Source organism: Apodemus sylvaticus, chromosome 15, assembly GCF_947179515.1.
Source record: "Apodemus sylvaticus chromosome 15, mApoSyl1.1, whole genome shotgun sequence".
Lineage (NCBI taxonomy): Eukaryota > Metazoa > Chordata > Mammalia > Rodentia > Muridae > Apodemus > Apodemus sylvaticus.
The window spans coordinates 10,362,111-10,389,456 of NC_067486.1; the positions used below are offsets into that span (position 1 = coordinate 10,362,111).

Genomic DNA, 27,346 nt, shown 5'->3' on the forward strand with positions numbered 1-27,346 from the left:
GGAGCTTCATCATGATAGAATGGATCCTATAAATCATCACCTTGTACAAGGTATGTGTATAGAATTCTTATCTATCTCATACGATCGTCCTCATGGGGCTCTTTAAATGCCTAACAATCCAAACAAAAGCCATCTGTCCCCCACCTCCCTAACTCATAAGGCCTATTCTGTTAACACAGGTCTTACACAGACTTAGGAGTCGAGTAAGTTGGGAATATTTGAGCATTAACAACCACTAGAGCTTATTCACAAGGTATTCATTCTGTGTCTGCAGCTCCGAATCCTGTTTTAAGTTTCTCTGTACCCCTAGGATGATATTCCCTGGCCTTGCCAAGGAGTCTACATGCTTTAGCTTGAAAACATCAGTAATTTCCATGATGGCATTGATCTTTGAAATAGATGGGAGGGTGTACTGATGCAAATGAAGACAAATTCAGGGAGAAAACTTGAAACATTATGGAAATTACAGAGTAAAAATGTAAAATGCCTAATCATAGATATTCAAAAGAATGGAAATTCATATCTAAGCAATATGGAAATGCAGGCAGTATGTTTTAACAAAGAAAAGAAGATAATGAGGTAATTGTGTCTATGTATAGCTGCATATATAATATATCATATAGATAGTCTATTATTGACTATACTAAAAAGCTGAATAAAAGACATGAAAATCATAGAACACTTTCAAATGAAATATGCAGCCCTTGTTATCTAAAAAAATGATTGCAATGAGAAATTATATACATAAAAAGTAGAGAGAGGCTTCTGGTTTGAATACAAACTAGAAAAGAGCATTTACATGCTTCATATTGTAGAAAATTTAGCCATGAATGCATTTCTTTCACAAATAAGCAGAAGATGCAAATGACATATCCCAGGCTATCCCTAGCACAGAAGTGCTGGCTGGCCACTGGGACTTCCATACCCAGAAACAATAAGTCCAGTCACTGAAGGGAAGTAGGATCAATGCCTAGAGGTCTGGAGAGAGACATCCTCAGCTTGGGCCAGGAGACCGTGAAGTACTATCTCCAATGTCAACCATGCATTAGACAAACACTATTACTGAAACTTGTCTTCCTTCTTTTTCCTAACCAAAAGTTGAGAAGAAAACCTTGAGCCATGATATCCATCTGCCAACGTCTCCTTTTCTTCCATATCTATCTAAGTAAATCCAGGTTTTCTTCATTACAGAATAATCTCTTCTCAGTTACCTGTAAGACTGAAGTCCCAACATCATCCCACCAGATTCCCATGTACAGAGAGTTTCCCCTTTATTATTTGATCCACGTGGATGGTGAACAGCCTTAGGTGATTTTTTTCAGCACTCTTCTGCTGGTGGGTGTCCTTTTGTTCTCTCTGCAGAAATCAAAAATCTCTACGTATGAGAAAATGTGGGCTTTTATGAGCAGTAGACAGCAGAGCGCCCTGGTTAAAAACAGCGATGAGGGCATCCAAAGGGTGCTCACCACCGACTACGCCCTGCTGATGGAATCCACCAGCATTGAGTATGTGACGCAGAGAAACTGCAACCTCACTCAGATCGGGGGCCTCATAGACTCCAAAGGCTATGGAGTCGGGACACCCATCGGTAAGAGGGGCAAGGCATGAGCCAAGGAAAAGTTGGGTGGTATTGATTACAAGTATTCAGCATGTTGAGAAGTACAATGTGTAGCTGGCTAACAAGGAAGAGAGATGTCTATTTTAAAAGATAAGCGTCATTTAAATTGAGGAATCTCAGATACTTTAATAAATTTTCAAATACTATTTATTTTATATCTTACCATAATGTAACTATTTAAGATTTATATAGATTTTATTCTGACCAGCAATATTTTAAAGAACCATTTTTTTCTTTTTAATCTTCATTCATTATTTTCTTGACTATCTTATGTATCTAGTTTTTATAACTTAAATTCTAGTAGAATATAAGGAAATTAATTCTAGATATAGATGAAAACTAACTCTACATGGAGGGGGCTAAATGAGAAAACAATGCCATATTTGTCTAAAGAAAGAGGCAGAAATTAATATTTAAACTTTTCTCAGACAATAAACACAAGTCAAAGAAGACCTGCCTAAAAGATCCAGATATTTCTATTTGTTCTGTTCAACAGTACAGTGCCTCCTCAAGACCATACCGCCTGAAAGGACTACATACCCATCTACTCTCCTATTCCATGATAGTAGCAGGAACAAGCAGAAAAGGGGTCTATGCTCGGGGGAAAATTACTGATCTTTCTCCTTAGAAGACTTCTTCCTATTGTCTCACTATAAAGAAAACTGTACTTATGATGTTCTGTCGTAAAGACAGCCTGTTCCTCTCAAGTGAAGCTTTGGTAATCCAATGTAGAGAAATAAGGCCATCTAGAACTGTGAATTAATCCAGTAGCAAAGGATTACAGTGGCAGCCAAGCCAGACAGATAAGAGCCCTAGGTAGGTTTGATTTATTTGTCTGTATTTTGTTGCCATGTTTGACAGGGATTATGCAGTGTGACTGTCAATATCAGGCAGGGATCATAAACTTCACTGCTTAGAAGCCAAGACAGATCATGAGTCAAGCTGGTTGTTTTGCTTGAGTGGTACCAGAGAATGCTATCAACTGCAGGCAGTTAGAGACCGTGACTTGTCTAAAAGAGGGCTTTCCCATCACTCAGCAGTAGAGCCAGAGAACTTTAAGAACAAGTATGGCCAGATGCTTCATTTTCTCAACCAAAACCAAAGCCATCATTCAGGTGAAATAAATTTCCTAATATTAATCATCTAACAACTAAATTAACTTTCTTTTAAAAACTGTATTCAACCCAGATTCAACAATATTCACCATATTACTATTAATTAGTTAAATAAAGAGCTTTGGTTGCACTACCAGGTTGGCTGCACATTATTTTACGCTTAAGATATTAACATATCCTAAACTGAATTAATTTAATAAAAATATAAATTACATAATTTCTCTCTCTGCCTACTGTTCCATGTCAGCTTCCCTTCAAATTCATCACCTCCTCCTTTTTAACCATTGCTGTTATATATACATATAAGTGAGTAAACATGTAAATGCTGCATATGCCTGCATGTAGGTTTCTAGAGCTGATCATTACTGAATTACAAATGGGAGCTCATCCCTGGGGAAAGCTAATTCTCCCTCTCTGGGCAGTGGCTAATTGCTGTAGCTCTTAATCTAGAGGGAAATCCGTGAGATCCCACCCACCCCTGTCTACACTAGGATGTCACACTGCTACTGGAATAGTTCCAGTCTTATTCAGGCAGCCATTTTGACATTTCAAAGGTGCAGATTTTCTATCGTGACTAGGTGGCACACAAGCTTATAGCAGAAATCCTGGTCCTCTTTCTCTTACAGTCTTTGTTCCCCCTCTTCCACAAAGTTCCCTGAAACTTATGTGCAGGAGTTGTTTTGTGTTTGTAGATGCATCAATGGCTTGGTCATTTGAGTCATTTGTTCTCTGCATTTTGACTAGCTATCACTAATGGCCTTCACTCCACATTGCCCCCCCAAAAAGCAACCAAACATTCATGGTAGATTCCTTAGATATCTCTTCTTGTACTTGTTTGAAATGAGCAAAGACAAAGGAGTGGTCTGACCTGTCATCCATTGTTCAAAGGATACCATTTAAAAAAAAAAAAGTCCTTGTTACCTGGTCCAAAGAGCTTATTAGAAGCAGATCTTTTCCTGGCAGGGGATTAAAACCTTGCAAAGCATTGTCAGGATATGGAGCTGCTCAGCTCCAGAAGATACACACTTAAGCAGGTTAAAATTCAGGGAATAAATGAAAGAGTTAGCATATGGCTGCAAATGTTGCTGGGAAGGGCACAACCAACTTAGTCAAGACCAGCCACCAGTTTTAATATCTCACAAACCCTCCTGGGGATACTTGCTCCAGTCACATTGGATAATAGACTTCATTGAACTTGACTGCATTTGTTACTTGCCTCTACCTTCAGCACACATAATATGAGTTCCATCTAAACAGTAATCACCAGATCTGGGGCTTAGCAGTTTTGAGGCATGACTTTTGCAAGGGAAAATAAATATTCCAATATTATTTTTAAAACTGCGGGCTAATTTAGCTATTTGAATAGTGAGTATTTATGAATAGTCTTTGGGCGGTGTTCCGGTTCCATTTCTGTTGCCGTGATATTAAAATTCACTGACAAAATGCCATTTAGGCAGAGAGGCTTATTCCAATTCCAATCCCATCTGCAGGGCATTGTCCCAGGGCAATCACAAGAGTGATGGCAGGGAGAGCCCAGTCACATCCACATTCAAGAACAGAGAGAAATGAAAGTAGGTGTGTTTACTTGCTTACTTGTGTACAGCTCAGTTCTCTACTCTTAATACAATGAAAGGACCCCTGCTTAGGAATGGTGCTGCCCACGGTGGTCTGGGTCTTCCAATAGCATTAACTTCCTTAAGACAACCCTCCCCCACAGACATGCCCACAGGTCAACCCAATGTAGGCAATCCCTCACAGTGCATCTCTTCCTAGGTAAATGTAGGTTATATCAAGTTGACCATTAAGCTAACCCATGAACAAAATGAAAGAAAATGGAGCAATAGGCTAGCACCACTCAACAACAACAATAACAACAACAAAATAGTTTTATGTGTTTTGGGTAAGTAGCAGAAAGGTAAAAGCCTATTGTATTATAGAAACAGATATTTGGGGATTTTAGGCAAGAGAAAATCAAGATAAAAGGTAGATTTAAAGGCAGCCAGTTGGTGTATAGTTCCCTAGTAATGTTCTAGGCATCTTTTTTAATTGGGTAAAGCTGGTTACCTGAATGACAAACTTTGTGCCTTATTAGAAATACCAGATATCCTGTAGGAACCAGGTCAGAATGAGAGTCCTTGTACTACTACTAAACAGGCTTATGATATGATTATTTTACCCTTTGTTTATACTTTCCCACTGCCTGTTTAGATCATGTATGTGGGAACTAATTAACCTCTTTTCATTATGTTCTGTCAAGCTTCCTTGTTAGGAATCTGGGGATACAGCAATAGACTTCTTTAGTTTTCTTCTACCAGTAGTATGATGTTCCAAGATAGGACAAGGTCTGGCTGCTGGTACTGCTTCAATAGGAAGCACTGAATTTTTTCTTGTACTGACCTTCCTCTTCGAAGAATGGAAAGTGACTAGACTTCAATACGTGGGGTCCCCATGACCTCTCTGGTCAAGAGAATAGATGACTTACCAAAGGATAGGACCCTTTTAGAGGCATCGCAACAAAATAATGTCTGTTCTTTTATCCCATTTACCCTTGTGATAGTTAGTATTATGTCAGTGTGGCACAGGTAGGGTCATCTTTGAAAATTAAACTTCAATTAAGAAAATTCCTTCACCAGATAGGCCTATAGGTAAAGCTGGATGGCATTTTATTGATAAATTATTGGTGTGGGGAGTCGAGGACACTGTGGGTGGCCCCACACCCCTAGGCTTGTGGGCCTGAGGAGCACAAGAAGGCAAGCCATGGGGAAAACATGTAAGCAGTGTCCATCTATGACCTCTGCCTCATTTCCTGCTTGCAGTAGCCACCTTGAGTTCCTACCCTAAATTCCTTCAGTGATAGACTGTCAGCTGTAAGATGAAATAGACCCTTTCCTTCCCAAGTTGCTTTTGGTCATAGTCTTTATCACAGCAACAGAAACCTAATTAGGGCAACCCTTATTGGATTTAGCATCCAAGCATTGTTGAACACCCATTACATGAGCTTTACCAAGCTTGAAGAGTGAATACTTACTGAAAGTTTTGCTGTTATAACAGAATAATAATAATAATAATAATAAAGGCCAATAGGCCAATGTATTATCAGTCTTGGAGATGTCTGAAAACTCTTGTCAATTTAAAATGAATAATTTCTTCTATTTAAGTCTAATGTATTCAAATAAACTTTGACTATGTTTATTTATGTTTTAAATCAATTTGATTTAAAACTCTTTGAAGAAACTTGTCATGTAACATGTGCTAAACGTAGTTCACATAAGCATGTAGACAATATAAGTATCAACTCATGGATACAAACTGACAGTGGGACCCATAGACAAGATGGCCTGTGAACAGTTATAAGAAATAGGCAATTAGAAACATATTTTTAAGAACCTTGAAGGTCAGGTGACACAGAAACAAGGAGGAAAAACCTGTATTCCCAAGACACAGAGATGAGTCAATGAGAGCACAGCAGTGAGAGGCGAGAGCGCAACAGTAAGCACACTCTGAGAAAGCCAGTTCATGCCGCGGGAAAAGGAGCAGGCGGAGAGCTAGAACTGGATGGCCGGATAACTCTGACGACTCTTCCTGATGGAAATGGCCGTATTCCTGGTTGTTCTTCTCCAAGTGAGAATCTCTAATATCATTTACCCAGTGCATTCTTCAGGGGGCTCATGAAGGTCATAGGACAATAACTAAATAGACAAAGTAGACTTTGGGGGCCTTATAACAATGTCTTATCTCCCTAACTCAGCTTGGCCCGTCTCATTTTAGATAGCATACATGGGAAAAGTTGTGCAAATGTTCTTCATGGTTCCTCACAGCTGGTTTAGTAAATGAAGCATACATCAGAAAAACCACCAGGAAGAGTTTTCGCCTTAATCTTTGCAGAACTCAGGCCTCAGGATTGACGAGACTCACAGTATCTTTTTGAGTAGCAACTAGATTTTCTCAATTCAGCCATCTTTAAACTGGAAACTTTCTCATTCTATCCTCTACCATCTGATCCCTTTACCATCCCTTTATGACACCAAATTTTCTGTGTAGTAGAAATGTTAGAAAATAGGAATGGATATCACTCTGAGAATAGTAGTATGTGCACATAAGAATGCTAATTTGTGTTCCTTTTAAAAACTGGAATATTTAGAGGCTGGGGATTCAACTCAGTTGTCACTGAGTGCTGAGCAACTGTAAGGCCCTCCTTTAGGTTTGGTCCATAATTCTGAGTTTCTGACAGTGCAATGGTAGTGTGAGGCAGGAATCGTGGGAGCTGATCCTCTCTGTAGCTCTGCTGAATGAATACAGCACTTTAGGACTTGCTTTCTGCCCTCCTATGAATGAGGCTGCCTCTGTGACGAGTCTGTCTACATTCATATATCATGATACCTATTACATGGAGAGACCTAAACATATACTCATCCCGTCTCTCTTTCGCCAACATTGCCTATAACAAATGTTGATATGAAAGAGCCTCCATCTACCCTTCCTAGATGAAAAGAAATACGCTCTAGGAGATTTTCATGGTGGTGATAAACCTGTCATGCTTTTAAAGCAAAAACAATGAGGGAATAATTGGAACAGATGGTGGGCTTCAGAGTGAACTCATCCATGGGGACTACAGCTGCTGGAAACATTTGAGAAATGCTTCTTTTATGATGAATTTATTCTTTAAGAATGATCAGTTGCTATTCAGAAAGATCCATGTGTACGGATACTTTTTTTTTTTTCAAATGATTTGCTAGAAGTCACTTCTGATGTCAATCCGACCACTTAACCAATAACAAAGACTGAAGCTGAAAGATAAGCAGATGTGAAAAGGTGTCCACCATGTCTGGTCTTGCCCTGAGTCCCCAGAGGCTCTGAAGCCTCTTCCATAATAGAAGCTTGGCAAAGTTGGCCCAGTCACAAGCTAAAATTGAAAACTGCTGCTTAGAGACTCTCAGGGCAGACGCTCTAGAAATGTGCCTCCCGAGGGATTTAAAATAAAGCTTCAAGAGAATGGGAGCAGTTAAGATTTAAACAGGTTACTGGAGGGCTGGAAATTACCTTCCTTAGAGAACAACATTAAGCAGAGATTGGATCTCCATCTGTCTGTAATGTGTTAGGTCTTGTGCAGCCTGAAGGCAGGAGGAGGGTGACAGCAAGCATTTACTGAGTACCCACTGTGTATATCACTATGACTACTGTGCAGCCATGACCAGGAGTACCACCCTCACACTCGTCAGAGCATTTCCATGTACCTTAAAGCAATGTACTCCAGGTTCTCTCATTTGCTTGTACACTCTAGGGATATTAATGCTGCTAATTTTGCCTCTACCCGTTGCTCTGGGAAAGTTTAAGCAAAGAGCGGATATCTTTCGTTTTCAAAATCCATTTTCTCACCAAAAAAAAATCCATACTCTGTATTGGCAAGTTATAATCTCCCTCTAATGCATTTCACTCTTCTTTTAAAGGTAGATTTTATGTGTTGACAATTTTTTTTAAGTCTTAGGAAGGAATAAATGAAAGATGACAGAAGATTAGACCTGAGCTTATTGCATTTAAGCTATGACATAGGACATAAGTCATCGGTGAGTCTGGGAAGGGAACTGCGAGTGCTTTCACAGAATAGCACTGAGATATAAGAAATCAGAAAAGCTGATGTTGATTCTGGCTCTTACTCATACCTTCAGATTTTAATTTTCTTTAAACCATTTTAACAAATGGTCTTGATTTTATTATTTCTAAGATTTTGCCTTTTTTAAGACCCTGACTTTTCAATTCGCCTCCAGCAGGAATGGCTTTAGATTTTGTATGCAAAGGGAGCTTCCTACCACTGAGGACAAGAAATTCCATCAAAAATGCTGTCATCCAAGGGGAAAAATGAGTAAAGGAATCTTGTTTTGTCTCTTTTCTATTGATTAACATAGGAATTCAGAACTAAGAAACTATGTCCATATATTTCCATTGGTGCTTTCCAAACCTTCATAATGAAAGTTTCCACGGCATTACCAGAAGACAGACCATAAATACTACCAAGTTCTTGCCACAGAACATTATAGCAACTCAGAATTATCCAAAGCATAATTTACCTTAATTGGTACATAAATCATTATGGATCAGCCACTGTAAACATCTGAAATCTTTTAAAAGTAAAATTCCTTGCTTGTCATGACTCAGTTTGGGTTAAAAGAGAGCATGTGCTTCATTCAGTGACCCTTACATCCAAACTCCTCTCTGTGGCATTGCTACTGCCTTGAAAGTGTTGCCTTATTGCGGTGTATTTAGGGAAAGACAGCAAGCGGAGCATGTTGGGAATATTTATGACACAAGAGCAGAAATATCATCCATCACTTTAGCTCTCCTTGGCCAGAGAGGTGCTGCAGCTGAACTCTAATGGAGATAGGGAAGCAGAAGAAAGAACTCAGCCAAGATAAGAGATCACCAAGAGGCCAGGGCAAAAACAGAATCTAGGCAATAAATCCCTTGACATGTGAAAAGATTGGTGAAGAACTCAGCAAAACATAAAAAAAAATAAAGAAATGTCATAGAATTCCTACTTAACGTTTATTTAGAATGAGAAACCTGGACATGGCACCTCCCCTTTTTCTTATTAATTAGAGCCTTCAAGATAGAAGAGTGGGCATTCCTGGCTTTGGCTGATAGATTTGTTCATCAGGGTTTCAAGGCAATTCTGCAGTACTTATCACTAAGATAGTGAAATGTCTTGATATCTTCTTATCTCTGTGGTGACCCAGATCCAAATCACCCCCAACTTTCAGGCTCCCCTTACCGGGATAAAATTACAATTGCCATTCTTCAGCTACAAGAAGAGGGGAAGCTTCATATGATGAAAGAGAAATGGTGGAGGGGAAATGGCTGCCCTGAAGAGGACAGTAAAGAAGCAAGTGCTCTGGGAGTGGAAAATATTGGGGGCATCTTCATTGTTCTGGCTGCCGGTCTTGTCCTCTCTGTGTTTGTAGCCATTGGAGAATTTTTATACAAATCACGGAAGAACAATGACATTGAGCAGGTGAGTCTTCTCTTTCTAAGACAGGGTAGTTTTTACTTTGAATTTGCTATCTTGTGTTTGAGAATGTTACGGATGCTTCCTTCCCCGTGTGTAACAGTCTGTTGAATTAGATGCCCAGAAGAACCATTTCTGAGTTAGAGCAAAGAGCACTGACTCCCTGCCAGGTGCCGCAGGCTCTGCAGCTCTATTATTTATTAATGAGAAGAAGGAAGAGTCTTGCCCACCAAATCCAATTAGCAGTACTTGCAATGACAGTGCAGAAATTCCAAACTCAGTTGATTTCTTCAACAGTTATTTGCTCTTAAGATAGAAACTATAGAAAGAGCAAGAGACTCATAATCCAAAATGACAGAAGACACGAGGGAATTGTCATCAGCCCTTCAGTATACATTCTGAGCACAGATACTCTCGCCAAATAATTTCTATAAAAAAATACAAAGCAGTATTTTTTAAAAAAAATGGTCATTTACTTACATTGAGATACAATATGTGGAAAGATTACTTATGTAACTTTTACTATGGATATGATAAACAACAAAGCATGAAAATGGAGTATATTTGAGACTTTATTTTTAAAAATTGTATCTAAGATGATGGAGCAATTTCAGTAGGCAATCCATTTTACCTATGCATTCATGCTTAGAACGTAGATGCTTTGGGTAAGAAACCCACAACTGACTGAGATTTAAGATAATTCCTTTCTAAAATAAATAAAATACAGAGCTCCAGGACATTGTAGTGTATTAAATTAAACCCACTAGTTTAATTTAAAGATACCATTAGAATCTCAAAGCTAAGCGCTATTACCTCTAAAACAAATATCATGAAACTCTTAATAATTTTCAACATAAGTTTCCACGTGTTCATTTTGCACAGAGCCCTGCAAATTGCACGGCTGGCTTTGATTAATAATCAGATACTAGAGCCACTTTCTTTATGTGCAAACTGTATTGAGTACCCAAGCATAGGATGACTCATTATAATCTTGTTTCTTTATGGAAACCCTCCCCAGAATTAAAAAAGCAATTGTGAGATTATGAGCACCCCTTTCCTGGGCCCTATTATAGAAAACTGTCTTTAATTAATAGGTAGAATGGACTGCTCTGCTTTACCTTTCAATTTGCTCTTGGGTGTCTTGTTTTATGTGACTAATTTGAAAAATGAAAGCTTGTATATATTATGCTTTTAACGTGCTGCTTCATAACTGCTGGCTTCGTTTGATTTAATTTTTCATTTGAACATTCATTCGTGCTTTTATTTATTCGCTTTCTTTATTTTCTCCATTTCTTTTGCATGCAAGGCTTTTTGTTTCTTTTATGGACTGCAGTGTAAACAAACGCATCCGACCAACTCCACTTCCGGGACTACTTTATCTACAGATGTAGAGAGTGGTAAACTATTACGAGAGGAAAAGGGGATTCGGACACAGTCCTCAGTCCATACTGTATAACTGGATTGTTTTTAAAGTTGTTTCCGGTAGAATCGTTTGTAATGGGTGTTCTTTGTGCCTGCATCTATTGAGAGGAAGTAGCAAGTCTGCCCCTTTTCCTTATATTAACAAAATGTACAGACACGACGCCAGGTTCTCAAGTCAGGGGACCGGAACATATGTGCAATACACACTGATTCGGGGTTTTATAAGGGGAATGTAGAGTCCTGGATGAATGTATAGATAGAAAAGTATTCTGTCCAAAACTGTCATCTTGTGCTTTCTTTATGCATTAAAAAATAAATGACATTTTCTTCATAAGCAAAAACTGAGGCACTGCAAGGGAAATTGCTAGTTCAGTGTACTTCTTTTTATCTTTTTGAACTTTCCCCTCTTATTTCCCTCCCCCGTCTCATGCGTTCTCTAGACCTACATATTTCAAACTTTCTAAGCCATGTCTTTTCAACGAGTATGCCAGTAACTCTCTAACATTGTTAACTTTTAACTAAATTTAACTAAATTGGTCCCAAGATTTTTAAATGCATGATTTACCCAAAACCTCAAAGGTGTCTTGGCTCTTAAAGATTCAGAAACCATCACTGAAAGAACAATGGTTGAACTCGAATTCCAAAGGGGGATGACCTAACCTGAGCCTCTCTCAGGGATGTGAAGCACAGTCAGAAATGACTTCCGGACAGAAACTCAGCAACATCAGGCTTTCAAAGAGCAGATCGCAGTCATGTGCAGGTGTAGAGCCACTGAGAAGCTGATTACTTTCAAGCCATGTACTATTTCCTAGAAGAGCCAAGCAGAGTCCTAAACTATGCATTAATGCATGACATCTCCTGTTCGCTGCTCACCCACACTCACCGTGTGCAATGAAGAACATCTTCCCACACAAACTTCCCTGCACTTTCTTCCCACTCGCCTAAGATAGAGTAGTCCCTCTGGAAACCATCTTCTCTGAGCCTTGCCAAGTTCACACTCATTTCCCTGGACTCATCACCATCATTAATACATCCTAAGTGTGCCACAGAGACGGGCAAGGTGGAGAAAATAAATACTGGAGACGATTTCCATATGCATTAGTCACAGATCTCTGCAGATTTATTTTCGACCTGCATTCAAAGTGAATAATGTCCCATACCAACTCAGCTTGGTGACACAGAAAGCCAATGGCATGCTTGATTTGGTGTGACAGAGTGTCTGCTGTTTTCACTGAGTTCGTTTCCCCTTGGCAGAGAGTAGGGGAATTGAGCTACCTTTCCCCTCCTTTCAATATGGGATCGGTTGGTATTTGCTCTCTGTCAGATTTCCTCTTGACTCACCAAGTGATCCGCTAGAATACATTCCAGAGAATGAGGTTTTTGGCATCTGGACAATCACGCTGCATGACCTTATTGCTTAGCTTTAAATGGGTTCTAGAATCTTAGTCACAGCTCCTTCCAATCAACTTTATATTTCCTCAGTAAAACACGATCAGAACATTTAACTCCTACACTGGTGGCTTCTCAGCCTTGATTTTTAAATAAGTAGCTCTTATGAAAATACCTAAAAATCATATTACTATTTATTTACTGTTATTAAAGTGGGAAAATGCTGCTGTGTGTTCCTAATCAGAATTCACATTTGCAGGATCAATAGAATCAGATTACCAGGCAGGATAAAGGCTACACTAGTCTCAGTTTCATGACTTATTGATTCAGCAGACAGAATCCACAAGGTGCTTAAGTTTATTTCCCAAAATCTATTTAATACACCAAAGTGGCTATAAAATTTTCTGAGTGACTGATGATAGAGAAAACTCAAACTGGCAATAACTAGCAAAATTCCCCTTCCTGCATAGACCATTCTTAAGTTTGATTCAGAAATGAGTAAAGAAGCAATCGCCTTCCAAAGTTAACATTAGAAGGACTGGGGATATAGCTCATTCGGAGAATGCTTACCTAGCTCAATTGGAGCTTGTATGGTGGTTCCAGTCCCAGCTGTGTATAAAACCAGCTATGGCTCTATGGAGACACAAGACTATAATCCCAACACTCAAGAAGTAAAAGCAGGAGGATTAGAAAATCAGGATCAACCACATATTGAGTTTAAGGGAAGCCTGGACTACAAAACACTTGTCTCAAAAAAATTTTAGATAAAAAAATAAATGGCATTTTGGATTTGTTTTAGCCCGTATGCTATCTAATTCTGACACTCACATAGTATTTTATGGTTTTCAAGATGTTTATACATACATCACATTTGATCCTTTTGGTGGTTTTAATTCAGCTTAATTATCAGAAATAATGGATATTAGAGTCCAGACACTTGAGTCATGACAATACAGTTAAAAATTAATTTTATAAATTATTCAAACTCTGGTTCAAACACAGGCACGTGTGGCATCATTGTGTGGAATCACTGCATTTCAGTTGTTAAATATTTTCCAGCTTCAGTTTTCTAACATCTAACATTAGGAGGTCCCTTCTAGAACACAAGGTTGTTTTGGAGAAGTATTTTTCAAAATAGCTACCACTGGCAAGCACTTAATGAAGTTTTCATGGCTAAACAGCTCAGAGGTAACCAAACTCAACATTCCCTTACCATGTAGTAGTTTAGTATATTCAATATAGTGTTGTGGATAGGGAATTTCCAACCTATTCAGTATCTCTCATGCCCTTAGGTCATAGTGTCTTTTCTATAAATCAACAAGCAAGACCTGTGTCCCCATATGGTATTTTCTACATCTACCATGAGAACTAAATGAAATCACATCATGACATAGAACATAAAACTACTTTAGTCTTTATAATAAATACTGATCAATAAATATGGCATCCTACAGAAAAATTAATTATTTCTATTTGGTCACATGAGCAGTCAGAAAACGATCAGCAGCTTAAAACCAACCCATATTTAGAAAATGAGATTATGAATATAAAGATTCAAACACTATCCAATTTTCCCTGAGCACATGTTAAAAATGAAGAGCAAAGTCACTACAGTCAAGGGAAGGGCCTGCATCAGGAAGATATAAGGATTTAGAGGAGTAGCTTGGGGCAGTCTCTCCAGACAGTAAACTCCAGTGTGAAGTTAGGTCAAGGCAATTGTAATCGTTTGAAACATTCAGTTGTTTCTAATAGTCAAGTAGAGTTATGATTCAACAAACTAACCAGTACTTTAAATATGAAATTTGGATCCTAATTAATCATTGCTTTGTATGAACTGACTCAAACCAAAATGGAACTACTGATTTGAAGTGACAGATGATAGATGAATACAAAGAAAGATAAATAGATAGGTAGATAGGTAGATGATAGATAGATAGATAGATAGATAGACAGACAGATAATGAGATAAATAGGCATATTTGGCATCTGATATACAATGGAGCATTTATGTGGAGACTCCCCAAAAATTGTGTATTTTTAAGACAGAAATTTCATACTACTGATAATCTCAACATTTATTGGTAAAATATAGATCTATCCTTACTCAAAATGAGCAAGTACATAGTTTGTTGCTGCCTTGGGCCTTTGTGATGTTTTTTCTACTTCTTTTCTCCAAACTTCTAACAACCAGTTCGTGTTGCCATGGTGATAACTGCTGAGACCACATTGACCTCTGCAGGGTCCATTGCATTTCAAGTGAAATTTACAACAAAACCCATCAGACCGTATTTGCATCATTAGTTCAGAGAATTTAGCGTAAATTACGATCATCTGGAAGAGTGATTTGTAGTTCTTACACTCAAGTTCCACATGGTCAAGTTGGTGGGCACAGCCAGGAACTGACATGTGTCATTGAGCCTGAAAATGAATATTTAAAGCTGTTGTATAAATTAGTTTCCATTAAAGTTACCTCGAATGTATTCATTTTCTCCAAAATCAGGAGTCTTGAACTATCTTGAATGCTAAAGATTGTTTGATAGGGTTTTTTTTTTGATAGTTTTTTTAAATATACATTTATTTCAAAATAATTCTGAGTACAGCTGCTTTACTTTAAACCACTTGGCAAACATGGGCTTTTATTAAAAAAAAAAAAATAGTAATAACCTACCTTGAATATAGCAGTTTTGTGAAGTTAGATGATAAGCATCAATTTTTATAACACAGTAGCAGGTTGTGAGTTATATTTTTAAAATACTGCTTAAAGTCAAGCAGAGAGGCAGAAAGGTATTAAAAGACTGAACAAAAGCATCAACAATAATAGCATTATATTAATTTGTATCTTCTTAAGTCTGTCAGTCACCTAATTCAAAGGAGAAAAAAATAAAGATTGCGCTTTGCTGTTTTAGCCTAAAAATTACAAATTGAATTTTAACATTTTTTCAGCAAAACTACATAAACAATTTGAAAATCGCCCAGATTCATATGATTACAAGCTTATTCAAAAAAATCATTTTCAAAAGTCCTCACTGTATTTGACAAGCATTATGTTACATTGTTTATGAGTCATAATGCAATACCACAGTGAATTCCAATTTATTTCAAAACATGTGGTGTTTAGACTACGAGGTCTGGTTACTAGGAAGCCTGAATACAGAAAACCTAAAGGAAAGAACGCATTTCTCCTGAACTGCTTTCTGTACACTTAATGGCTGCAAAAAGGCCTCATAAATTAATCCCTTGCAGAGAGTAGAGGGCCCCTGCTTGCTGCCGACATTGTAACTGACCTGTAGGAACTAGCTCCCTAGGTTTCACCCATCTGTGGATTGTTATGTCCAGATGCACAGGACTTAAAATCATTTCGGCTTTCAAAATTCCATCCGTAGAAACTGGCAATAGGGGCAAGAAGGTTCTTTCTCCAACTGGTAAAGAATTTCTGTCAACAAGTGTGAGAGCACACTGGGAACACCAAACCAGCCCTGCAGTTGCACAGCTGCATGCTTTCACACCTTGCCAAACGTGAGCTTCACTGAGGGTTGAGCTGAATCCAACTGATGCCTAAACTACCTAAACAATGGCCGTGGTCCTCACGACGTATACACAGGAAAACTACTAATGAAAACCTGAGGGACTGAGTGGCATTACTGCAGTTTCCTCAACAATTAAGTTTAATAAACTTGGCCAAAATTGCCTTTCTTCCCAATTTTCCAATTGAATGACATTTTCAAATTTATTACAGCCAAATATAATATAATTAGCTTCTAAACAGAAAGCTTCCCCGATCTGATCTCCGAGTGGTTTCCAACCACAGACACTAAGAAAGTGCTTTCCACGGGAGTCTGCCAGAGCCGGGCACCTTCCTATGCACTTTCACAAGTCCTCAGCCCCATCATTTCCTCTTTGGTCTGATCAGCTTATTTTAAAAAATGATGCAGGAGTCTATTGTTTTTGTATTGGTGAGAAGACTGCCTTTTCATAGAAACCCAAACACTATTATCACAGAAATGAGAAGACTTTTAGTACTCATCTACAAATCTCTTCTTCCATATATAATAATGCTGTCTTATGAACCCCACTTTAAATAGACTATGTGACCCAATAGAGTAAAAATAGTCTTGAGAATTAAAACAGTTCTGTTCCCCATAGCTGCTGAATGGTCATGTGACTCTGATCTGACCAAGAGAATCTGCTTTCCTCACCCTGTCCCCTCAACTTCAGCCAGATAGAATTTGAGGTTACCATCTCACCCCCCCAAAAAAACTTTTTTAAATATACTAGAAAAAATGGAAAGGAAATAACATATCAAAAGTAGAATGGAAATAAAATCCTTTTTTTCTGTATGTGTTATAAGATGGCTCTGTGTGTCTGTTGAACACATTATACTTTTTAAGATTACAGATAAGTAGGACTGCATTGCTCTGCCAGTACTTCTGAAAGGCCTTCTGTGGACAGAGAAAAGGATCCGGTCAGACAATGCGGCATCAAGAGTTGGGGGGGGGAGGGGTGCCCACACAATCAAACATACATGAATTGTTCCAAACAGATACTGCAGAAGTAGATCCTTCTCACCTTTGATGAATCTATGTATTAAATTAACATACAGAGGCAGACAGACAGACAACAGAGAGACAGACAGACAGACAGAGACAGAGCAGCAAGGAGACACGCACATAGACAGTTCTTAGAAGCATAGACTTGATGACACACAAACTGGTGAGAGAGAAACAAACAGGACATGCTATGTGGTAGGACCGAAGTCTGAAAGCAGAACTTAACTCTGGGAAAGAGAGACAAAAGGAAGACTTTTCCATCACTTTACCCTCCCTGTATTTGCTTTATCAAGGAGTCAACCTTCCAGCGTTTGAGAACCAAGTTGACTTCAAATTTATAATCCAGCAGGGCTCTTGGCAATGCATGACTTTTAACTTCAGGATCCAGATGTTTCATTGAATAAATCAACTGTCCTAATCCAAGTAGTTTATAAGTAGCAGCAATGCTAATTTAGGTGTTGGAGGGATATAGACAACACTGTTTTCCTATCTTATTTTGCTCCCCTTCCTCAATTTTTCACCACCAGAAGATACAAATGCTAACATGCTACTTGAATTTCTAAAGACCATTCCAGAGTCTACTCCCAACTCAAGACAGGGCAGAAAAATGAAAATCTCGGAAGAGGCCTTAGGAAATGGTGAAAAGAAATACCTTTATTGGCTTCACTAGGGAGAGTCTAGGAAGTGGTAAGATTTGTAGAGAAATCTTCCATTTGACTGTCTCTAGAATGGCAGAACACCAGTATACTTCCTTCCTTCCTTCCTTCTTTCCTTCCTTCCTTCCTTCCTTCCTTCCTTCCTTCCTTCCTTCCTTCCCCCCTTTCCCTCCCCTCCCTTCCCTTCCCCTCCCCCCTTCCCTCCCATTCCCCCTCCCCTCTCCTCTCCTCTCCTCTCCTCTCCTCCTCTCCTTGCCTCTCCTCTCCTTTCCTTTCCTTTCTTTCCTTTCTTGACATAGCCAGCAAGCCTATGGAGGAGCTTCCAAAAGACTTATTCAAAGTCTCAATAGAGACAATATCCAAAACAAACTCCATGCCGTTGGTATAGGTTAGATGAAAAGACACATAGCACATTAAGAGACCATCAGAACCACAGGTATCTCAGGTGACTTAGCAGAGATATAGCACTGTCCCTGAAGTAACAGGTGTCACACCACTGAAAGCAGAGGAAGTCGTCAGATAATGGTGACTCCCAATGGTGGCTCCTAAACCCTTTAGATGCCTCTCCTAAAATAGACAGCCTTCAGAAGAAAAGCTGGAGAAAAGGGTTGAGGCAGTAAACAGAGAGGCCTGAGTCAGCTGCTCTGTTAACCAAAAGAAAACATTTCTAACCCAAAGACAAAGGATTTTCTTGATCTGACAAGACCTGATGGTTAATATAGAACCACCAAGCTGAGTTATGGGTTTTTATTTAATGTAATCATATTTAAAAAAAAAAACTTTTTAGCTCAATAAAATGCATGCCCACCACAGTGGATATAAATAGTGCTTCCAAATTGAAGACACCATGAATAAGCACTACAAGCAATTAAAACCCTACTTCTGGATCAATGGTAGAGCTAGCCACTCTATGGAGGAGGAAAGCTTTCAGAAATTTATTTTCATGGCCCTACCTCATTTATAGAAAGCTTTGGAAAATAAAAACATTAAAAAAGCTAGACTAGGCACTTCTCATGAAAGATTCCCTATAAGATCATGTCATGGAGTGCTGGAAGCCAGAAAGCACTGAGGAATGAGCTCTCCTGCCATCAGACAGTGACTCCCCAAACAAGAAAGCTACCATGAGAGCTTAGTTAGAGTGAAAGTGAACATCTCTGAAGGAGCATTGCGGACCTTTACAAAGTCTGTACAATGCCCATCCCCTCTGCAGAAAATGTCTTTGCCTCCAGTGACAGGGCTGAAGTAGGTCATTCTGCATCCTTCTCTTTTTACTCATTAGTAGCTTTTGTTTCTTTTCTGGAGCAAGAAAAGTTCCATGTGTCCTCATGCGGCCTCCAGAGGCCATGGACATTCAACTCAAGCACAGTGAGGCGTGAAAGGTCAGGGGCTGCTTCCCAATTACTCCTGGTACCTAGGACCAGTCTCCCTTGTCCCATGGCTGAACTGTACTCCTTGAAGCAGATAGACAACTGTACCTTCATGAACCATTCTTTGTTCTACCTGTGTGCTGCATCATTAAAGCTCAAATCTGGATCCCTAAGCTCAAACGTGCAATTCGGATCATTTGCTTTGGTCTCCCCTTCTTACAAACACACAGCTATTATAACAATAGGTTCAAACCCCGGCGGATCTTCTAACAGTTGCACAAAGTGTGTTTAAGATTGTAAAAGCCAGGCAGTGGTGGCACATGCCTTTAATCCCAGCACTTGGGAGGCAGAGGCAGGCAGATTTCTGAGTTTGAGGCCAGCCTGGTCTACCAAGTGAGTTTCAGGATAGCCAGGGCTACACAGAGAAACCTTGTCTTGGGGTGGGGGGAGAATGTAAAGACTCAAATCCTCTCTCTGGAGAGCTAGCTTCCCTACCTCCAGGACAGATCATACAAAAGTTCTCATTATAAGTTTAAAAGTGGGAGGAAATGGTTGAAATTCAGAAATATGAGTAAAGAATACATGAATTAATATCAATACACTGAATTGCCTCAGTGCTAACCTCATGTTTCAAAGACTCCCATGAAATCACCCATAGTGTTAGGGCAGAGTGAATTTACTTGAACTCATTTACCTGATTTGTATGGGTTCATAGCCCTGGTAGGACAACCGATATGAATAATTTCTTTAAAACTTCAAATTCTATTTGGATTCAGTATGCTGTCCCACAATGTATTTATTATATTAGAAAACTGCATTTTCCATGTCAACCTTTAAATATAGATAAACCAGAAAGAAAGCCATTGTGCTTCTCAGGTTGTTGGGCAGTCCTGCATGTTCTGCAGGTTCATGTTTATGGTCTGATCACCTAGACAGAAAAACCGAAAATGTCCGGGAATGAATTCCTGCAGACGGGGAACCTTCAATCTAGGGTCTGCAAAGGCAGTGAGCCTGGTTCCAGGTCCTGGAAAAGGGGAAGGGTATAAAAAAGGAGAAAAGGGAGGTCCTAGAGATGGCGACATGTGATGTTACAGGAACAGGAAGAACACGCTGGTTACATGTACCTACCAGGGGAAGAAAGGGCCAGAGCTTTGCCTTGATTACCTGAGGGGCCAGTTCAAAGCAGCATCAAAGGTACAGAGAAATGGTCTGGACTAAGAAGATATCTAGGTTCAAAGAGAGGGTTAAGGCTGATAGCCAAGCTGTGAAATGGCTTCTCCTGGCCTACATCTCCTCTACCCCAGGATTCTCAGTATGGGTGAGAATCAGCTCCCTCACTAGCTCTCAGGTACAGTTCATACATTACCACACATCTGGAAACTAAGAATATGACCAACATTCAGCCTCTGCGATGCACAGACAAGTGATTGAAAGGTAACCCACAGGTTCTGAATGAACTCAGAAAACAATAATGTCAAGGCAAATGGTACCCAAACAGCTATGGAACACAAGCTCCTTACATAAGAGAGTTTATGGATAACTACTACAAGAATGGCCCTCATATGCCTTCCTTTACTATGTTTCCTGGAGAAGGGGATTAACTTTGTTCTCAGTCTCAGATCAGTAGTCCTGTGACAAAATAAAGCCTTGGTACAAGTAGGTGACCATTTTTCTGAAAGCCTTGTGGTAGGACATGTATATTCAGGTTTGTTCTGACCCGGTTTTTTTATAGGGTTCTCCATCTTTAATCCCACACAATATTAAACATTCTAGGTTTGCTGACCAACAGTCTACAAGATAAAAACCAATGCTAAGCCTGTGAATTTACAGAATTTCTTACTTTAAAAGAACTTATTGAGACTTAGACTCCATGGAGCAAGGCAATAATGTTACCACAGCATAACAAAGCTACTACTATGAACAATAATCCCATTTTTTCTTGGAAATCTATTTGTCTTATATCTCAAACTTTACTGAAAATGATATTTCCAAACAATTTTAAATCACAATTTGCTTTTAAAAACCGATAAACACAGTGAATGATTTTAAATTTCTAAAATATCAATATCACTAACATCTTTCTTATCAATGTTTAACATGAAAATTTATCAACAGTGTCAATGTTGCAGAGCACTTCATGTATTTGTATTAATGGGGAAAACTATCCCAGCAGAAGGAGTTACTATGTTACTGGCTAGGCTTCTTACATTACTGGCTACAGCTCCTCTAAAAAGCTGTTGGGGAGAAATCACAAAATTACGAGCATCAAAATAATAGTTTTCCTAAATATTTTCCTAAATGCACAAAGGAAACAAAATATGTACATGCTAAGTTTACAAAAAATCAAGCTGACATTAACAGTCTGTGTCTGGTCGGGCAGTGGTGACGCACACCTTTAATCCCAGCACTTGGAAGGGAGAGGCAGGTGGATTTCTGAGTTCGATGCCAGTCTAGTCTACAGAGTTCCAGGACAGCCAGGGCTACACAGAGAAACCCTGTCTCTAGAAAAACCAAAACAAAAAACAATAACAACAAAAAACCCAGTCTGTGTCAGCTGATCACCAGTATGAAGTCTGTCAGAGAAAACCTAGGTCCTAAAATACTGTAAATTCACATAAGGTTCTAATACAGAACTTTTCTTGACACTTTGAAGGGAAAATCTCTTCTGGAACATTTTTTGTTTTATGTTTTTCTGATACAGTTTATTTGAGAAGCCAAAGAACATGACTTTTTTTTTAAAGAAATGATTTATGTCACATAGTACTACTGGGTATTGAACCTAGAGCTCGGTGCTCTACAATGGGATACAGCCAGGGCGCTAACTCCCTTCCCCCCCCCCCCCAGGACAGCATCCACAGTATGACAATGTAAGGTATGGGGAGAGATTCGATAATTTGCATTCAGACTCCCACTAGCAGCATGAAATCAAACATCTGGGGCTAAGCGAAAGTAAGCACCATGAAGTCATCAACTAAAAAGGGAATGTAAGACGAACTGAAGGCAGGAAAGGGCACAGGAGAGAAATGCTCAGATCAAGCGAAGCAAGGAAGAGAAATGCACTCAGGAAAGCAAAATCCCCAAGCATGCCGTTTTCCCTTTAGAAGGCAAGAGAGTTCCAGCTCGAGATGAACGGTCTATTTGTGTCTCAGCTAAAATAATGTGTTTCTCAGTTCCCTTTTTTCTAAAAGAGGAGTTTTACACACACACACACACACACACACACACACCTCTTCAAACTCCGTAAATTGAACAAAATAGTTTTGTTACAAGTGAATTTTCCTGTAGTCTTCCCATCACAGAAATCTGTCACAATGTGGACTTAGATACTGTACCCAGCGTTCACTCCTGTCCAATGGCTAAGCACTAATTCTTCCTTCAACACAGTTTTCATACTGTTATTTCACACATTAGCACTGAGACATGTTATGAACTAGAAAAGGACAGTGATCATGAATATAGAAATTTTCTGTTTTAAATACACACAGGATCTAGTGTAACTAAAACACACTCTAAACAACTGAAAGGAATTGTTGCATGGAAGGGCAGACAATGGCTTGACTCAAAGAAGCATCCACTTTTCATTGTCTCCTTCTCTCTAAACATGAAATAGTTAGTGACTGCCATAGTGGAAATATCTTCACTGCAGTGATACAATGGTATTGTAATAAACCTATTTACAATGTGGCCGGTATTACATTGCTCTCTCTCTCTCTCTCTCTCTCTCTCTCTCTCTCTCTCTCTCTCTCTCTCTCTCTCACACACACACACACACACACACACACACACGTGCGTACACACACACACACACACACATACACACACACACACATACACACACACACACACACTCACACACTTGCTCACTGAATTTTCATAATAGCACTAGGAAAAGACTCTGCTATAGTGCAATTTTCTAAACAAAGAAATTGAGTTAAAAAAGAAAATATCTTCCCAGTGTAAGAAAGCTACTAAGTTTCAGTTCCAGTGCTCTGATGCTAATGGCCTAATTCCAAAGTGTAAGCTGTGGCTATGTAGAGATAAGTTCGAAATGTGAGCACTACCACCCACCCCCTCCCAGGAATAAACAAGCCTACAGCCAGAAGTACAGCAGCATCTCCACTCCAAAAAGTAGGGGAGGGTAACAAATGCTAGGATTCTCTGCCTGTAATCACACTGCCACTAAAGAAAGGTAGTCAGAAGAATGCTTAATACTTTCTGTCAAAAGTAGCATCAAGAAATTTACTTAAACCATCACTTTAAAAATCAATCTATCCATGGCCCAATGAATAGGAAGGAGCTCCTAAAGACTCCAAACCCTAATCTGCACATTGAACTTTTGAATCAAGTAGAAGTCACAAATACTATTTATCTAGACATATCATGCCCCTCCTTTTAAATGATCATCCTGACATCAGAAATGGCCAGTGCCAAAAGAAAAAAGAAAGAAAGGAAGGAAGGAAGGAAGGAAGGAAGGAAGGAAGGAAGGAAGGAAGGAAGGAAGGAAGGAAGAAAGAAAGGAAGAAAGGAAGAAAGGAAGAAAGGAAGAAAGGAAGAAAGGAAGAAAGGAAGAAAGGAAGAAAGGAAGAAAGGAAGAAAGGAAGAAAGGAAGAAAGAAAGAAAGAAAGAAAGAAAGAAAGAAAGAAAGAAAGAAAGAAAGAAAGAAAGAAAGAAAGAAAGAAAGAAAGAAAGAAAGAAAAAAGAGGGGGGAGAATAATTCAGTGTGGATTCTGAGATTATACAAGGCTGAAAAATCTAATGGATGAGAGCCCGTCCCACACTGCCCTGACATGCCCCTCTGGGCTGAGCGATGACCTTCACTGGTTCATTTCTGGAGAATGAGAAGTCCTATCATTTACTGTGCTCAGGCCGACAGGGACCTTAAAGGTCATTTTTCCTTGTGACTGCATCAAAAATTTGGAAGCAGAAAGGTCAGCCCCAATATCTTGCCATTTTCTTTTTGACAGTCAGAGACAAAGTCAGAGTCAAAAGTTTGCTACCAAGACAAAGAGACCAGATCACCTGGAAAATAAGGTTTCCTGGTTCTCATGCTAAAATCAATGAATAAGTACTTTTGATCAAAAGAAACAAGGTTGTTGTATTTTAAAGCAGTCTAAACTTTGGAAGAGGATGCTCTTTTAAAGAAAATCACAATTGAAGGTTGTGGGTAAAATTGAAAATTAGAAAAATTGAAATTGAAAATAGATAAAAATCAAATACCATCTCTCTATCTAAAATGGAGAAGGGAGCATCCAACCAACACTTCCTTCACTGTATGAAGCTACATCTTTTTAATTCAGTTTTTCAGTTTGAGTAAGAATAGTTACATTTAAATCCATAGGAATTAAAGCAAAAGCAAGACAATAATTTTATAAGATGTTTTTATGGAGAAAAAGTTCACAAAGCTCTTATAGTGCCTTTTTAAAAATCTAAATATATATGATTTCTACTGAAATAAGTTGAGGCTATCAGTTCATAAAAATGGAGTTAGATGCTATTTCCTTTTTGTTTTCTCTTAGTATTCTCAATAATAATTTCCACCTATCTACCTAATGGGTGGATAAGGTTTGTTTGTAATAATATTTATAAAATCTTGAAATCAGAAATGCTCAGAGGCAAAATAAATAAATAAATAAATAAATAAATAAATAATGAAATTTGTGTTCGATTTCCAGATCAAAACCTTAGCACAACACATTCTATCCAAATGATGCTATAGACAGTCATCTGACCTTGGCTGAAGTATATAAATTTGATATAGCATAAAGTTACAAATAACTATATTTCATTTGGGATATAACTGTGGCAGTCTTTTTGAAGTACCAGGTATGGGGAACTCCTGTGGCCGCTGCATCCTAAACTGACAGGGAACTAGCAGGTGTCGCCTAGATTTTCTGTTTTTAATGCCAAAGCATATGAAAGTGAAAATCAAACCCTATGAATATGTACTTCAAAGTCTCTCGTTAATAACTACATTTTTTTCAAAAGGTTTGTATCTAAAGCCTAAATTTGTATATTGGACTTTTGAATCAAGTGGAAGCTACAACTGCTCTTTATCTAGATACATCAAGAACATTTCAGACTACATTTTCTTAAAGTACAAGTTGGAACACCAACACTTAGACTTTTCCAAACCTAGGAAGTCAATGTCTTCCTGTGAGGCAGGAAACACCTGGCTATGTGCGGCCAGCTGACGTCAGCCATGTCTGTTCTGGAGCTAACTGCACAGGAGAAATGCCTGCATGCATGTCATCTGTTCGAAAGGTTTTATATCATTCTAGAATTGTGACTTTTAAGTCAATAGCACAAAACTTGAGGAGTATACACACTTAGCAAAGCCAAACTGGGCAATATCGTCCAGCATGATAAAGACTTTACAGCAGATCTTTGGAAATAGCTCGTTCTCTAAAAAGACACTATATCCGGTGAATAGCAATGTCCCATTTCCCAGTCCCAGCCCGTTGGCCATGCTGTGGCCATTCTATTTTGTGTTTCTGCAAGTTGGACAATTTCAGATACGTCATATAAGTGGATCCTGCAGTTTTTGTTTTTCTGGGCAGCCTTATCTCACTGGAGACCATTTTCAGATTAACCTCATCAAAAAGCAAAGCTGTAGATTCCTGCAGGCAGAAATGTGTCCAAAGAACTTATCTTGGATAGAAGAAATGACAGCAAATTACGTTGTATTGGCTGTTTCTATAGTGTGCATGCAGATACACATAGCATATTATAATGGAGATATGTATCTATAAATTTTTTTGCATATGTTTAGCATTGTTCCACCATTCCTCCATCTTCCTTTGTGTAGCACCATTATTTTCCATTTCAATCCCAGCTGCGTCATTGCTGCTGCCAGAATCTCTGGTTTTATTTTATTTTTTGGAGAAAATATACAATTTAAAATTGTGTTTTTTTTCTTTTTTTTATCAGAAAGGAAAGTCATCAAGACTTAGATTTTATTTTAGGAACAAAGTAAGGTTTCATGGGAGCAAAAAAGAAAGCCTTGGTGTAGAGAAGGTTTGTTCATTTTCTATAGCATTACTGAAGTGTCGTATGCCTTGATAACCCTATCAATGTTTGGATCACCTCAGTGGGGGAAATACCTTAATTTAACTCTATTTTGCTGTCTCAGCAAAGGTAAGTTGTCTATTTTGAGAGCCTTAAGTTTTGTTGGGTTGGGTTTGGTTTCTTTTGTTGTTGTTGTTGTTTTGGGTTTTTTTTTCCTGAACTGGGAAATTCTATACTGCTGTTTTTGTCAATAAAGTCTAGATTATGGAGCTAATTTACTACCTCTGTTTCCTTAAGTATAAAATACAGGTGGCCAGTGGGTGGAGGAGGAGGTGATGGGAGTTGGCCATTCGTGATGGACCTGCCCTAAAACAGTAACTTATGTTTATCAAACAGTAAGCAAGAGATACAAGTCACCCAGGTTGGCACAGGCCCAGGACACTGACGCTCTTGTACTTTGTGCTCTCTAGTGTCTCTCTTTCAATGCCATCATGGAAGAGCTGGGAATCTCACTCAAGAATCAGAAAAAGTTAAAGAAAAAGTCAAGAACTAAGGGCAAATCTTCTTTCACGAGTATCCTTACTTGTCATCAGAGACGAACTCAGAGAAAAGAGACTGTGGCGTGATCCAAGAACACACCTGTAAGAAGAATAAAGGGCCACACCCACTATACATATTTGGAGGACAGATTGCTGAGGAATATGGGACATGTTTCCTCATATCTTTATCCATAACTCCAATCATGGATGGAGGTAGAAGAAATGCACAATTTTTAAAGCTCACATAGATATTACTTGAGAAGTGAAACTGATTCTTTTCAGATGGATTTGTATGCACACTTATTTTGAATTTTTTCTTTCCCTCCAATAAATTGCTATGTGTGCTTTCTAAATAATAATAAACAAGCAGATTTTGTTTTTCATAGCAAGTTTGAGCCTCAGTTTTTTTCCCCATTTCTTTCCCAGTGCTGAGTGTTAAGTATCAGTAGCTATAGAATTTGGTGTTCTGAGGAATCTGTTAATACAGCCATTTAGGACTGAGTTTTAAAATAGTTGCTTTCAATTTATAGACCATGCCTGCTTAATATAGAAAGAAAAGCCATTCATCTTTATGTTCCAAGAATCTAATTTTATACACAGTTTAAATATTATTTGAACATTAGCAAGTGTATTATAAAAGGATGATTTTTTAAAGGGGAAAATATATTTGAAAAGTAAGCGTTCACTG

The 27,346-nt window shown here is 38.7% G+C and overlaps 1 protein-coding gene across 2 annotated transcripts in view; it reads left to right on the forward strand.

Moving 5' to 3' along the window:
- The window catches only part of Grik1 (glutamate ionotropic receptor kainate type subunit 1), a 425,830-nt gene extending 398,880 nt beyond the window's left edge, over positions 1-26,950 (forward strand). Inside the window, exons 14-16 of one of the 2 annotated variants that reach the window (XM_052158961.1) lie at positions 1,363-1,588; positions 9,489-9,739; positions 26,590-26,950. In XM_052158961.1, coding sequence (XP_052014921.1) covers positions 1,363-1,588; positions 9,489-9,739; positions 26,590-26,745 — 633 coding nt within the window. In that variant the 3' untranslated portion in view covers positions 26,746-26,950. Of the gene's footprint in view, positions 1-1,362; positions 1,589-9,488; positions 9,740-11,039; positions 11,190-26,589 lie in introns of those variants that run through there. The other variant, XM_052158962.1, reaches the window with a different exon arrangement.
- Positions 26,951-27,346: the final 396 nt, after the last annotated feature.